We start from the raw sequence: 15,745 nt of genomic DNA, 5'->3' as shown, positions 1-15,745 counted from the left end.
ACAGTGAGTGTTCATGTTGCTAAACTGTTCCAGTCCTGTTTCCCATGAGAGACCCATATTAAAGACTGTGTTGGGGGGTAAATGGTTGATGGACATGTATTTAATATATAATTGCCTGGGAATTACGCCCTAAACACATCATCACTTCAAAGATACTTGACTGACGGGCACAATATAAGCGAATGACTCCTTATTGCAACAGTAGGTGGCGATAGTGCTCCACTATAGGCACCACCGAAGAAGAAGAAGAAGAAGAAGAAGCCGTAGCAGCGGTAGCTTCAGTAGCATCACCAGGAGCTGCAGCAGCATCACAGAGAAACGGTTCATAGTTCTCATAAGATTTCCATTTTCTATTTTCAAAACGTCGTACGCAATGAGGTAATTATGTTTTACTGCATTTAACATTACATCTTGTTTAATTGTACATTTTACAACAGAAGCGTTGCCCGTAGTATCTCACCGTCCCCCTAGCTAACGTGACGCTAGCAGCGTGCACTGTTTGGCTATTAGCTAACATGTTGGAGAGGAACGGTAGCCGTGTTATAAACGTCATGTATCGCCTTACAGCGTGTGTATATATAATGTGTGTATATATATATATATATACATGTATGTATATTTGTTAGCTCATTCTGGAGCTACAGGAGATGCGTGTTACTTTGACAGAATCAACGGTACGCTATATCCCATGACTTACCAGCGGGCTGAGGCAGCTAGCCGCCTAGCCAAGGAGCTACAAGAATGAATGAAACGCAGACAGGTGTGTGTGGGGACGGAGCAGCAGATACCAGCGTTAGCTTCGCGAGGTGAAGTGGTTCCCCAGTGAGTCGCCACGGCGTCACGTCAGTGTGTGTCAGGACTCTGAACAACAGCTTTGATCAATGCCGACGTGTGTGTTGTGTGTGCAGAGGGGACCGCGGCCGGGGACGGGGAGGCCGCTTCGGCTCCCGCGGAGGGCTGGTCCAGGGGTAAGTCCAGCCGCCTGCAGCCTTCATGTATCTGGAACGCGTCAGGGGGCATTCTGTATATAATTAAACATGTAAACACATTGTAAACCCTGGGTTCGTACGGTCATGGAAAACCTGAAACGGTCAAGGAATTTTAAAATGGTCATTTCCAGGCCTGGAAAAGTCATGGAAAAAACTTAAATCATAATTTTTGGAAAAGTCATGGAAATTTGTTAAAATCACATGTTCATTCACGCGGAGTTTAAAATAATTAATGTTTTTAAAGAAAGACGCTCAAAATATAAGCCAGCGATAGCTCTCAATACGCAACATTTTCTACAGTTTTCATGTTTATGCCAAGATTTCAGTTTGGTCATGGAAATTTGGTTAAAAGTCTTGGAAATCCATTGGTCAAAATGTGTCAGAACCCTGTAAACTCTGTCCCGTCTGAGCTGAGTGGCACGACTGATGTGAAAACACATCCCCTTCCTGAAACAACAGACTGGCCCACTCCCAGGGTCATGGAAAACCTGAAAGGGTCATGGAATTTTAAAATGGTCATTTCCAGGCCTAAAATAGAAGCCGACATACGCTCTCAATACGCAAAATGTTCTAAATTGTTCATGTTTATACCGAGATTTCAGTTTGGTCATGGACATTTTCGTTTAGTCATGGAAAAGTAATGAAAGGATAAACGGCCATATCCCAATCACATTGAGTGCACTCAAGTAAATAAATACAGACTGAACAGCAGTGTTAAGCCTACCTGAGACACTATGGCTTTCCATTTATTTGAACAAAACAAGACGTATGATTAATAAACATTCACAAAGCTGATGGTGATGTCGTTCCATTATTGGGATAATCGTAAATATTATCACACGTAACTTGAAAAGGCCGCCCAGGTAAAGATGTAATGGTGTTTCTGTCGGTGTGTGTAAACAAACCAGTCGTAGATGCTCCATCCATCTTTATTTACGCATGGAGACTTATAATCATCTTTCATATTTAAGATTTATTTCAATACAAAAATATGTATCCCATGATTTGCTTACTAACAAAATATAAGGAAGGAACAAAGTCAGGATATATTTTCTGCCATACTTGCATAATACACAAGTGTTATGACCATAAGGAACCATAATGACAACAGCTTTTATCCGTATCGCCTCGCGTTGGTGTGAAATGATCCCGTCCATTCAACTCTATTCTGTTGGCGTCACTCAAAATTGGATGTCTGGTAAAGTAATAATTCAGCCAACGACCTTCTCTCGTTCTCTCCTTTCCAACGGGAGGATTTATTCTCTGGTCACATGTAAAACACGAGCTCGATGCGATTGCAATCACAGCGGGAGTCCTCTCCGTCTCATACTTCAGCTGCTACGGTCTGTTTATTCTGAGGTTTGAAGGGACCTGGATAGGACAGTCCGATTCAATAATTCAGATTAATATGAACAATGCCACATCATCTACATCAGATTGTTTTTATGGCCACTGATTGACTCTTTTTGTTTTCTACGTTCAGGTACCGACCGTTTGTCCCACACATCCCGTTTGATTTTTATGTGGTGAGTAAATAAATAGATTGTAATGGGGGGGGGGGGGGGGGGGCGTGTTTGACCTCCGCCTGCAGCCCCTGAGACGTGGTCCCACAGGGAGATGAGATGTTTCAGAGGGTGTTGAAGGAACAACGTGTCATTTCTAGCCACCGCACACCAAAGAAATCGGGCACATCATTTGACCCCTACTCCTGGGTCCAGACAACCCATGTTTTAGAGCTGTGTGCAAAGCACCTGAGACTCTGGAATGTTCTCAGGTGGCACTCAAACCTGTGTGTGTTTCACCTCAATCTGGGGAGAGGGAGCCCTCCTACTGACGGTCTACAGACCACGGGGTGTTACTGACGGTCTACAGACCACGGGGTGTTACTGACGGTCTACAGACCACGGGATGTTACTGACGGTCTACAGACCACGGGGTGTTACTGACGGTCTACAGACCACGGGGTGTTACTGACGGTCTACAGACCACGGGGTGTTACTGACGGTCTACAGACCACGGGGTGTTACTGACGGTCTACAGACCACGGGGTGTTACTGACGGTCTACAGACCACGGGGTGTTACTGACGGTCTACAGACCACGGGGTGTTACTGACGGTCTACAGACCACGGGGTGTTACTGACGGTCTACAGACCACGGGGTGTTACTGACGGTCTACAGACCACGGGATGTTACTGACGGTCTACAGACCACGGGGTGTTACTGACAGACCACGGGGTGTTACTGACGGTCTACAGACCACGGGGTGTTACTGACGGTCTACAGACCACGGGGTGTTACTGACGGTCTACAGACCACGGGGTGTTACTGACGGTCTACAGACCACGGGGTGTTACTGACGGTCTACAGACCACGGGGTGTTACTGACGGTCTACAGACCACGGGGTGTTACTGACGGTCTACAGACCACGGGGTGTTACTGACGGTCTACAGACAACGGGGTGTTACTGACGGTCTACAGACCACGGCGTGTAACCGTCAGAAAGGGGCCGGCCTCCAGAAGAACACCCCTGAGGTCTGACGTGGGCGTGTCCTCCGCAGTGTGAGATGGCGTTCCCCCGCGTGAAGCCTGCGCCCGATGAGACGGCGTTCAGCGAGTGTCTGCTGAAGAGGAACCAGGACCTGAGCCCCACTCCTGCAGAGCAGGTGAGGCCACGCCCCCGTCCCGCCCACCGCGCGGCTCACTTGGTGTTTGCTCCCTGACTGATGTGTGCTGTCCCCGTCTAGTCCGCCATCCTGTCGCTGGTCACAAAGATCAACAACGTCATCGACAACCTGATTGTGGCCCCGGGAAACTTTGAAGTGGTGAGTCCTCTTGTTTCCTTCACTGCACCATGACTCCTCTGACTCCTCCCCCTAGAGACACCTTCAGTCACGTATCCGTGTGAAATGAATGACGACACAGGCGTGTGACTGAAGGCATCAAAACATCACGTGAGACTGTTTGTCTAATGTCCTCTCGATGTCGTTGATGGACGTGGAGCCTGCCGATATGACGTGTGTCTTAAAGTTGGCCCACATGACATGTTAATGTTGTTCCTGTGTTTCTTTAAAGCAAATTGAAGAAGTGCGTCAGGTGGGCTCCTACAAGAAGGGAACCATGACGACGGGACACAACGTGGCCGACCTGGTCGTGATCCTCAAGATCCTCCCGACATGTGGGTGATGAGTGTTGCTGTCAGACATCCATCACCCACAGAACCTTCCAGAGAAGTCGTCTGCTAGCTGCTGGTTGTTGAGGCTGTGGTTCAGGATGAGGTCGTATAGTCGTGGCCCCCGGGGGCCTCTTCAGTCTGGTGGAGCTCAGAGACTCAGACTGTTCCCACCGGCCGAGGACCTGAGCTGTAGTCTGTTGTTCTGACCGGGTTCAGAGTCCAATGTTTCAGTACCAGTGCTGATCCAATACAGTTTACGTGTGTCCCTGTCACTAAACGTGATGACGGAAGCATTTGGCCAGAACATTACGTACCGATGCTGAAGAGCCGGTCTGGGCTCTCTGGTTGTCTCAGACGGTTGTTTGGCTCGTGGTGTTTTTCTTTACTTGGAGTCGTCTGATCCGATGTGTGTGTGTGTGTGTGATGCTCTCCTCTCAGTGGAGGCCGTCGCTGCTCTAGGCAACAAAGTGGTGGAGTCCCTCCGGACACAAGACGCCGCGGAAGGTAAACTCCTCTGGACCGTCAGTGTTCACTGGCTCTACGCTTCTGATTGGTCGATACCTCAGACGATAAGACCGTGTTTACAGTGTGTTCTATGAAACTCGTGTGTTTGTGTTTCAGTGCTGTCCATGCTGACCAATGAGACGGGCTTTGAGGTCAGTTCAGCTGACTCCACGGTCAAGATCCTCATCACCACCGTGCCGCCCAACCTGCGCAAGCTGGACCCCGAGCTTCACCGTAAGAGAGAACACGTCAACAAACAAACACTAATGTGTACACGGCATTTAACCCCGTAGCACACACACACTCCATGAGCCTGTCAGGCCTCTACTTCATCTCTCTGCTGGCTGGGAACAAGTTTTAAAAGATTTTTATTTATAAATGTATATGAACTTCCATTTTGGATCATTATGCTCTGTTTGGATAGAAAGGTGATTAAATAATCTCCAGAGTTCACACGTGTTTCTGGTCCAACGTTTGTATTTTTTATTTTAGTTCTGATGTGTGAGGCGTTTTGAGTTTGATGTGGAGTGTCGTGATATTCTAGGTGGTGCTCATGCTGACGGCTAGCTCTTTGTTTTCGGGACACTTGACTCGGGCCGCCCCACACACACACACTTGGTGTTTTCTGAGCCAGCGGTGCTTCTGCAACAGATTCATATTCATAAGTCGGCCTGTAAAAACCTTTCAGTTCTCACGAACTAAATGTGCCTGGTTGAAACTAAGATGTTGATCTGAGGGTTTGTTGTTGTTGTTTTCCCGTCAGTGGACATCAAGGTGCTGCAGAGCGCTCTGGCTGCCATCCGCCACGCCCGCTGGTTTGAGGAGAACGCCTCCCAGTCCACGTGAGTCTCTCAGCTCATTGGCCCTTCAGGCTGCAGCGCGTTGTGATCACCTGGTTCTCCTCTTCAGGGTCAAAGTGCTGATCCGCCTCCTGAAGGACCTGAGGCTGCGCTTCCCCGGCTTTGAGCCCCTCACCCCCTGGATCCTGGACCTGCTGGTAGGACCACACGGCGGCTTGACCCGAGGGCTGCAACAACGAATAGATGCAATCGATAATAATCAATTATTCAAATAGTTGGCAACGAATTTCATTATCGATTCGTTGTGTCGCGCGATTATTACGGCCCTCAATAAGTCACGGAGTATAAACAGAGTTGAGTTGAGCACAGAGCGGCGCAGGAGAAACCAAAGGGAGGGAGAGGAGAGACCGATCAGCTGAGCTGCTCCGCTGTTGATGAATCTAATTGGCTGCTGCTGCTCACGTGGCGCTGGAAGCGGAAGTCATTCACGTCGTCGGAGACATTCACGGAGCTGTGAGCGCCTCCGGGTGATGTCATGACCCCAGACACCAGGGCGCTACATGTTACCACGTGTGTGGCATTTCCACAAGAAGTATAACGTAGAAAAAGTGGTTATTCCGTGGCGTAAAATATTTTTCGCCGGAGATAAGCCACACCCCCTCACAGATGCGTATGACGCAGTTAAACCACAGTTGGCTGAGTAAAGCTGTCAGTCTGTTTGTGACGGGTCATCCACATGCTGACCAGTGGACCTCATGACCTTTAAACCAAATGTCCATGACCAAACATTTTGTGAAAACTCTGTGAAGACATGAAAAACTGAGAAGATGTCGTATTTAGACGAACAATGAGAATTCCATAGCATACAGTTTATGCTGTTTAAATGAACAAATGAAGATTAACACGTTTGCATTACTTTTCCAAAACTTTTGGGATCTTTTTTTCAATGGCTTTTCCGGCCTGGAAATAACCATTTTAAAACGCCATGACTTTTCCACGATTTCTATGAGCCTACGAACTCTGTTTTGAATAAAGGGTTGAAAATAACACTTTAGTTTTTTTTTATCCGATTAATGGAAAAATTAGTCACCAGATTAATCGATTATCAAAATAATCGTTGGTTGCAGCCCTGCTTGACTCCACATGTCCAGCTCCAGAGTGGAATATGGGGACGGAGCTTTAGTGACCTCGCGGGCGGCGGGGTCACGTGTCCGTTGTGTTGCAGGGCCACTCTGCCGTGATGAACAACCCGTCCAGGCAGCCCCTGTCCCTGAACGTGGCCTACAGGTGGGTGTCGGCTCCTTTCAGCTTCAATGTTGACCCGGCCCCTCGGGGCCGTGGTCTTGAGACTTGTCTGCCCCCCTGTGGTTGAAGGCGCTGCATGCAGATGCTGGCTGCCGGCCTCTTCCTGCCCGGCTCCGTGGGCATCACTGACCCGTGTGAGAGCGGGAACTTCAGAGTGCACACGGTGATGACGCTGGAGCAGCAGGTAGGTCTGGAGAGCTTCTTCTATCCATGTAACCACTACGGGACAGAGTACTGACTGTGTGTGTGTGTAGGACATGGTGTGTTTCACAGCTCAGACTCTGGTGAGGGTGCTCTCCCACGGAGGCTTCAGGAAGGTCCTCGGCCTGGAGGGCGACGCCAGCTGTAAGAACACTTTGTTGTCTTCCTGTTTACGAACTCGTCCCGAGAGCATCATGAGACGTTTCAATGAAGCTAAACACTTTCTAAATGGTGACGATGCAGCTCAGAAGAGTCGCGGTACCAGAGATGCAGCCATGTCGGCATGAGAGGAGAAGAAGTCCTGTGAGGATGTTTCCATACATGACGCTGTTTTCTGCCTGCTGCAGACTTGACGACCGAGATGTCCACCTGGGACGGCGTGATCGTCACGCCGTCAGAGAAGGCCTACGAGAAGCCGCCAGAGAGGAAGGAAGAGGAGGAGGAGGCGGCTCTGGAGGAGGGAGGGGATGTGGAGGCAGAGGAAGAGAGCATGGAGACCCAGGAATGAGGAGGTGAGGTTTGAGCATCACTCCTTCATCTCAGGCCCACCAGGAGGCGGGGCTTACCCGTGTGACCACGCAGGTCTGGGGATGGTGATCACTGGTTGGTTGCCACTAGGTGGCGCTATGACTTTAATTCAAAATGATCACATGGTTTTCTTTACGGACATTTTCATGGAAAATTGTGTTTGTTGCTGCTGCCACACGCTCAGTTTTATAGATGTTTTTTGTAGGGATGCACCGATATGATCGGCCGATATTCCCATTATCGGTTTTGATCGGCGTTCACAAAACGGCCGATCAGATGACGTAACATCTGCGAGAACTATCAGACGTTTCAATCGCGGCGCATTGCAACGGAGACGATGCGCCCGGCGAGGGCCGCAGAGTGAGAGGTCCACGAGGGGATCCTCACCACCGAGCGGCGTCCCCGTCCCCCGAGTTGAATCTCTGGGTCGACTCAGCCGACATGTCTGAGCCCCTATAGACTGATGTTGACGGTAAACGCATTCGATCGGGAGCGCGAGGGTTTTGATACAGTTAGCGGAAGGATTTACGTAACAACATCCGGTTTTGCAAAGTTAGCGGAAGGAACCACGTGAAACAACATCCGTTTTTCAAAATAAGATGTCGACAAATCATACACTAACATATAAAAGTAAACAATGAAGTGATTTTGTATCTTTATAGATCGTTTCTGAGATTTAGCTTAAATTATGCTAACATTAAAACATGTTTACTGTACCAAGGAAGAGTTTATAAAAATAAGTCAGACTTTTGTCTGTTAAAAAAAGTCCTGTATATAGATTCCCCAAGAGTTCCAGGAAATGAATGATGCAGATGTGTGCCATACATATCTGAAATCCCCTACAATAGCAATCAAACAATTTTTATGTATCAATTAGGACATTTTTCAAAGTAAAAGCACTAAATGTTTAAAGAAATCTGTAATTTCTTTAAAGTAACATTATGTAACAATTGTATCTTAAAATAACAGCTTGAAAAAAATTGTGCCGCTACAATGACTTTTACTATGGCAATTTGCGGCTCTGCCATTGCCATCGGGGGTCTGTGGGGAAATAACTCCGCTATGTAGGATTCTGGAGCCGCCCGATCCGGGGCGGATGTACTAAGACCTGCTTTCTGGCAGTGATTACGCAATGTCATATAGTGCCACTCCACGCTCGCAGCTACAGTATAAGGGTAGCTTTTTTTATGTAGCTTTTTGGTGTGGTCAACAATATTGTATTCGATCACACGTACTCCACATTCAAACATTTAGAAAACAACGTATATAGGCTGAAAACGCGATCGGTATTTCATCTAAACTAAATGTTGTCATTCTTTTAGTTATGTTGTTTCATTCGCCCTTAGCAACTCAATCAAGGGGAAAAGGTACAATACGCTAAAAAAAAAGGGAATGGGCGGATCTGAGTTCTGGTGTAAACTCTCTCTGCTCAAATGGTGGTAAAAGAAAAACAGTCGATATGCGGAAACCCAAATGTTATTTTATTAAATCAAATTCAATGCATCTGCAAGCCCCCAAAATGAACTCATACACTACAAACAATCAAACCCACTCAAAACGAAGTATAATCCCCGGATCCCGACAGCCCCAAAGTCTTTGCAGTCCCCCAAAACAAAAGTAAATGACACCCCCTCCCCCCAAAAGCCGGCAAACAGCTGACCGACCAGGCGGAAACGTGGCCCACGCTACTTCACCCTAGTCCGGTAGGTGCTGGGCCCAGTTCAGTGTTCCTGTGCAGTCTTCGTAATAGCAGGGCTCTCAAGTTTTGAAGACAGACAAGAGTGACATTTCCATCAGCATGTTTAGAGCGCGCCTGTCAGCGCGCTCTAAACAAAAAAACCTCGCGTCACCTTTTATAACCCGTGACACGTACCAATAATAATAATTATAATACAGAACACATGATCTCAACTCAATGCGAGGCTGCATCTATGGTAACTGGGTATTTACGACACTGAAGTAAATGTTAAAAACCTCAAAAACTGAAGGGGGCGCTAAAAGGGAAAAACTACATAATGGGGCTTTAATGTTTGAGTTGCTTTATATATGTATTTCCTCATAGTCCTAGGCAATAATGCGACACAAATAGAATGCTTCAATCAACACCGTGATCGGTGATTGGTATTTTCGGATTGGCAGATACTGATTTCAGTGATCGGTGATCGGTATTATCGGTGATCGGCAGATATTGATTTCGGTGATCGGCACCAAAAACCTGATCGGTGCATCTCTAGTTTTTTGTAATCTTTAACTTTTTACTACTATGAGCTTAAGATCAAACTGCTTACATTTTAAATCAATCAAGTTTCATTTAAAGAGTTTGTTATTTTACAACTTCCTATAACGCTAAACAGGCTAAAAAAGCAGATGGAGTGATTAAGTCAGGGCTCCAGACTGCGACCAAATGGTTGCATTTTGCACCTAAAATTAGACACAGTGCGAGTAAATTTTTCATCAACTCGCGCATGATTTTTTATTTTTTATTTTGTTGCTGACAAACTTGTTCTACACTTCAGCCCACTATAGTTAGCGGTAATGCCTGAATGACTGGTTTGCTAACCGACATTAACTCCATAAGAAGAAGAAAGGAGACGAAAACAGAAGAAGAAGGCTGGCCTGTGTGTGAGAGCGGGGGGGGGGGATGACCACGGTTATAGGCTAATGTGTGAAAAGAGGCAGATCTTGGGGGTTATCGCGCGAATCCAAAGATTTTACATAGCGGTGTCTCCTGTAAACAATGGACAATGGCGAAGCGGACTATCAGTTCGTACTTTCTTCCTACACCTAATGATATAGAGAAGACAAATCCCAAGAATGAGTCCGACTCAGATTGTGAGGAAACGGTCGTGGCGAAAAAAGGCAGGAGATTCAGCTTTCGCGATGAGTGGATGCGCGAGTTCACCTGGCTGAGGTATTTCAGGGAGACCAATTCAATGAACTGTACATTCTGCTGTCGATTCCCACAACATGCGGGGAACACGAAATGTGCTGATAAAACTGGCACTACACAATTAAAACACGACACGCTGATCAAACACAACGCCAGTCTGAAACATAAAATGTGCCGCGACCTGTGCAATGAACGACTGCGGTCAACTCAGCCGTCACTCGGATCTCCGTGGTCAACTCAGCCGACACTTACATTTCTGTGCACCTATAGACTGATGTTGACGGTAAACGCATTCGATCGGGAGCGCGCGAGGGTTTTGATAAAGTTAGTGGAAGGATTCACGTGACACAACATCCGGTTTTGCAAAGTTAGCGGAAAGAACTACGTGAAACATCCGTTTTTCAAAATAAGATGTCGACAAATCATACACTAACAATACAAGTAAACAATTAACTGATTTAGAATCTTTATAGATCGTTTCTGAGATTTAGCTTAAATTATGCTCACATTAAAACTTTTTTACTGTACCAAGGAAGAGTTAATAAAAATAAAACTCAGACTTTTTATGTTAAAAATTCCTGTATATCGATTTACCCAAGAGTTCCAGGAAATGAATGATGCAGCTGTGTTCAAGACAGTCCTGACTTCCATTATCCTGGAAATCAAACAAATCTACGGTCCCAATTGGGAGATATTTCAAATTAAAAGTCCTAAATGTTGAAAGAAATCGGTCATTTCTTTAATGTTTGAAGTGCTTTATATATGTTTTTCCTCATAAGCCCCGGCATTGACTGATGCAGCTGTGTTCAGGACAATCTTGACTTCCAACATTAAAGAAATGACCGATTTCTTTAAACATTTAGGACTTTTAATTTGAAATATCTCCCAATTGGGACCGTAGATTTGTCTGATTTCCAGGATAATCACGCTGAAAAAAACTCTCGGCTATTTAATGTTTTAATGTGCCGCAGCGCGCAAACATGAGCTGGCCGCGCTGCCCTCACCGTGGAGGAATCAAGCGCTCCCCTGGAGTTCTGCTGTGAGGAGCCACTTATCAGCCAATCAAAAAAAAGAAATGGTCTACACAATAGCCAATCAGAAAACAACCCGTATCTGGGTAAGATTCAATCCAGCAACCAATGAAAATAAAGCATCCTGGAATTGCGCGCGACTGACTAATATCCGAAAATTGCGTTCTGCGAGGGGGGGGGGGTGCTGATGGAAATGTCACTCTTGCCTGTCTTCAAAACTTGAGAGCCCTGCGAATTGCTATTGAAGTTTAACACGGCGTATTTCATTGCCGAAGAACTTTGCAAGTCGATTTATAGTGTGCGCCTCTAAATTTTCTGCTTGCGCCCCTAAAATTTTAAGTTAGGGGCCACTGTGCTCCTAGTAAAAAAAGTTAGTCTGGAGCCCTGGATTAAGTGGTTATTTTATCAACATATTTGTGGACTATACTGCACGTTTGGTGAGGAATAGGCCCAGTGATTTGGAAGTTAGGCTCCGCCCCTTAGACATTCATTGGTCCTTCTCTTTTAAACAGATATCAACACACTTTAAACCAATAAGGATCCACAGGACATGTTTTAAGGATCAGACCCAGAGTTGTCACAATTTTTTTTTTTTACAAAGTTCAAAATGGCAGGAAATCAAATTGGGTGCATTTTAATGCCATGATGGTTTTTCTGTAAAGCAGAACCACGGCTTTGAAACTCCAGGGGGCGCTAGAGGCACTTCTTCACACCCAAATGAGAGACTCCTCACATCCTGAAGTGTTCCCCAGGCTTGATACAGTCACATTGAACACCAACGGGTCCCTCTGGGGCCCCGATGACCGTAGACCCACCAGGACCTGGTTCTGGTTGTGAACCAGTTCAGCCGGACTGGGTGTAACTGGTTCTCTAACACACGGCTCTGCTCTTCCACAGTGGCCCTGAACAAACAGCAGCAGGGGCCACGGCCCACCTGGAGGAGCCTCTGGTCGTCCACTTGTCCGGTTTTAATTTTTTTAGATTTGACTTCCTCATTGTCATAGTAACGTCCTGAATTAAACCTTTGTTTTTGTATTTAACTCTGGTCTTGTTCTTGAAAGCAGGGCCAACGGTTTATTAACTCTTTAATGTCAGCAGCAAGAGAGCAGTTTCTCACACACACACTACAGGGACATGGCTGATGGAGTATTAGTGTTATGTAACAATCTGACAGTCCAATCGCCATGGTAACGTAATAAATGATGGCCCAGATGCAAATGAGCTCTTCCTGTCACTCGACCTCATTGGGTAGAACTCGTTTGAGCTGCACGACAAACTACATGTTCAATTGTAGATCCGATCACATTGTTCAGATCGTGCAGCCTCTGTTAAATCTATATATAATATAACTAGTACATCCATAAAGTATTCACAGCGATGAGCCGTTCCCACATTGTTACAGCCTCACTACTTTCCCCCTCAGTGACGAGATATGAAGCTTAAGATGTTCAGCAAATGTATTAAACAACACGTATTCACAGCCTCAGGTCCGAGTACCACGCTGGGCCCGCCTCGGGCCGGTTCTCCTTTGGGAGCTTCGTGTTCAGACGTTGAGTCGCCTCCGAGTCGCCATGGAGACGCTCCCGTGTGGTCTTGGCCGTGTGCTTCTGGGGCACAGTTTAAATCGCGATGTCTAGTCTGCCATTTCCTGCCGCTGCAATAGATGATAACCTAAATTCCTGAAGCATCCTGGATCCGTTCGGTCCCCTAAATGACGCCCACGCATCAGCACGGCCCACCACCTGGGAGACGGCGCTGGACCACGTCGAGGGCTCACCGGGGTCCTTGGTGTGTGTGTCGTGTTAGACTGGACGGGTCCACATGGCGGCGCTCATCAAGTTTCTTTATTTAGTTTTATTTTGCACCCTCTAGGATGACTTAGCATTGAGGACTGATGAACATCCTGGGGGCGGAGCTTGATGCGGTCGGCGCCGCTGGGTCCCGACTCGTCCTCCGTGAAGCGTTGACCGGGTCATGCAGGTCCATTATTGCCGCGAGCGAGAAGGTTAGTGGAGGCGGTGCCATGCAGAACAATCTGCGCCTGTTAGGAGTCTCAACTCAGTCCACCCTGTGGGTCCAGCGCCACTCCGGACCTGGGCTCACGGCTTGAGTTTGAGCCAGGGGTGCACCATGGCGACGATGGAGAGGACCGAGGAGGCCAGGCCACAGGCGCCCACGAAGCCGGAGCCTGTGGGGTAAATGCCGAGCCGGTCCAGGGGGATGAAGATGTCACACGTGTTCTTGGCCAGGTCCAGCAGCAGCGGCGGGTTGCTGCGCAGCACCGTCGCCAGCAGGCGAAGCCGTCTGCGCAGCCGGATCCACGCTGCGGTGGCGGGTGTGGAGGGGGCCCACAGGTGGTCCGCTGACAGGGGGGTGCTGGGGGAGCGGGGGGCTTTGGAGGCCCTGTAGCGGCCCTCACACTCAACGAGGAGGCGGAGCTCGTACAAATCTCGAGTCAGGTTGAGGATCAGAGCGAAGAGGTAGTACCTGCAGACGCAAGGCATTCAGAAAGGATGCTGCTTTAACCTCTGAATTTATCTTTTAAATCCATTTGATGGATTAAATCAATTTTAATACAAAGATTTTAAGAGACATTTTAAATTGAAAACTAAATCACAAGGTCACAGATCAGATTCCTGCAGCTCGATCATGTTCAGCAAGAATGATCCGACAAGACATCAAACTTCTGTCAGATGTCTTTCTATATTGGATAATTCCACGTTGAAGTGGCCTCAGTTAATATTGTTTTAATACAGACGGTTACAGATTCTTTAAAAGGTGTTATAGATGCGTCACACACACACGTTGCAGGTAACTAAAACACACCTATAAGACCGCTGACTCCACTTGTGCTGGTCCAGAGAGGGGGCGAGGCCCGTCTTCCCGGCCCACAGGACGTTGTCACAGACGAAGTACACGGCTCTGTTGAGGTGGCCGATGGTCAGGCACAGCCGCGGCACGCTGTCCGGCAGGTGGATGGCCCTCTTGGCCGCCTGCAGCGCCTCCACAGAGTTCCCCAGACGCAGCACTGTGGGACACAGACCGGCACATCAGCCCCCACCGCCTTCCACAGGTGGCGGGAGGAGAACTCCACGCGTCACTCACACTTCCGGGTCAGGCTCATGTGCGCCTCCAGCTGGGTGACCGTCCTGCGCAGCTCCGCCGTGGCCCCGCCCCTCTGCAGCGTGTAGCCCAGCAGGGCGCATGCGTACTGGGCCGCCCTGGGGACGCGTCGTCAGTACAGATCACATCGCACCTCGTTTGATATGCACAACAGACGAGCCTCGCTCTGATTAGATGTGCTAGCAGCGATGTAGCATTAGCTTGCTAGCACTGACAGTAAACATGTACATTATTAACAGTTGGCTAAGCCAACATTCACATGACAACCTCACCTGATGACCCGCTCCTTGGCTTGGCTCTGGGCGTTGAACCGGACCCACGCGTCCATGCTGGCGGGTTCTCCTCGGCCTGGACCCGCTGCTAGCAGCTCACTGACCCGCTGAGGTCAGAAGCTCGTGAGCTGCTAGCGACTAGTTAGCAGCTAACTAGCTAGCTTCTACTAGCGCGAGTCCAGAGCAATACGTTGAGGAAAGCTTTGATCAAAGGAGAGCTTCACTTTATATTAACCCAACACGCTGTCCTCACACACACTGATGTGAGTCTGTGACTAACAGACGAACTGGAAAAGTTGCTCAACGGCGAGTGGCGCAAAATAAGTTCGACTGCCGAGTTTAGAACTACGGAAGCCCTGCAGGGACGCGTGCATCAGAGGAAGTCCCGCCCCTTCCAGTGGACCGCCAATCCGTTACGTCTTTGTGTTTACTGCCAGATAGAAGCGCACACTGCCGCCACCGTACCTGTTAAATATGGACCTTTATGAATTGACTGAATCATCAACTTGAGTTTATTAGGAAAGCTTTTGATTCTTGATTATTGATTACTGATGGCCTTACTAAAATATTGAAAGCAACTTACCATACATTGCAGCATCGTTTGCGATAACTAATGAAATCAAAATATCTGACCTGTATGCATATGACCTGTGTCTACTTCTAATATATGTTCCAATATTTCTACTTTAAATATGTATATTTAAATATGCTTCACAATCCTCTGAAACACATGTATAACTGCAGAGGACCTCACACGTATAGTCATAAGAACTTCATGTATTAAAGTTCAAACTTAGCTTTATTGTCAATTTTCCAATGTTAAATATTCGATTTTCTGTATGTACATTGGAAAATTGACAATAAGTTTGAACTTTAATACATGAAGATAAGTTTGAACTTTAATACATGAAGTTCTTATGATTATAC

The 15,745-nt window shown here is 47.4% G+C and overlaps 2 protein-coding genes across 2 annotated transcripts; one reads left to right on the top strand and one right to left on the bottom strand.

Annotated features, from left to right (window-relative positions):
- Positions 1-271: 271 nt before the first annotated feature.
- On the top strand, positions 272-12,463 carry ilf2 (interleukin enhancer binding factor 2). The gene is made up of 15 exons (XM_056439116.1): positions 272-378; positions 909-968; positions 2,473-2,515; positions 3,551-3,655; positions 3,737-3,814; positions 4,065-4,167; positions 4,603-4,668; positions 4,786-4,902; positions 5,432-5,510; positions 5,578-5,665; positions 6,694-6,755; positions 6,843-6,957; positions 7,028-7,118; positions 7,322-7,486; positions 12,321-12,463. The coding sequence occupies exons 1-14, from the start codon at positions 374-376 to the stop codon at positions 7,480-7,482; spliced, it is 1,173 nt and encodes a 390-aa protein (XP_056295091.1). The 5' UTR covers positions 272-373; the 3' UTR covers positions 7,483-7,486; positions 12,321-12,463.
- Positions 12,464-12,495: 32 nt separating this feature from the next.
- pex11b (peroxisomal biogenesis factor 11 beta) lies at positions 12,496-15,467 on the bottom strand. Its single transcript, XM_056439581.1, has 4 exons — positions 14,819-15,467; positions 14,529-14,644; positions 14,250-14,451; positions 12,496-13,910 (listed from the first exon to the last, which is right to left on the bottom strand). Exons 1-4 carry the CDS (start codon positions 14,872-14,874, stop codon positions 13,523-13,525), a joined length of 762 nt encoding a protein of 253 aa, XP_056295556.1. The 5' UTR covers positions 14,875-15,467; the 3' UTR covers positions 12,496-13,522.
- Positions 15,468-15,745: the final 278 nt, after the last annotated feature.

This window comes from Pseudoliparis swirei, chromosome 1, assembly GCF_029220125.1.
Source record: "Pseudoliparis swirei isolate HS2019 ecotype Mariana Trench chromosome 1, NWPU_hadal_v1, whole genome shotgun sequence".
In the NCBI taxonomy this organism is placed as follows: Eukaryota; Metazoa; Chordata; class Actinopteri; order Perciformes; family Liparidae; genus Pseudoliparis; species Pseudoliparis swirei.
Note: the sequence above shows the minus strand (reverse complement) of the source record. Positions and strands in the feature narration are given on the sequence as shown.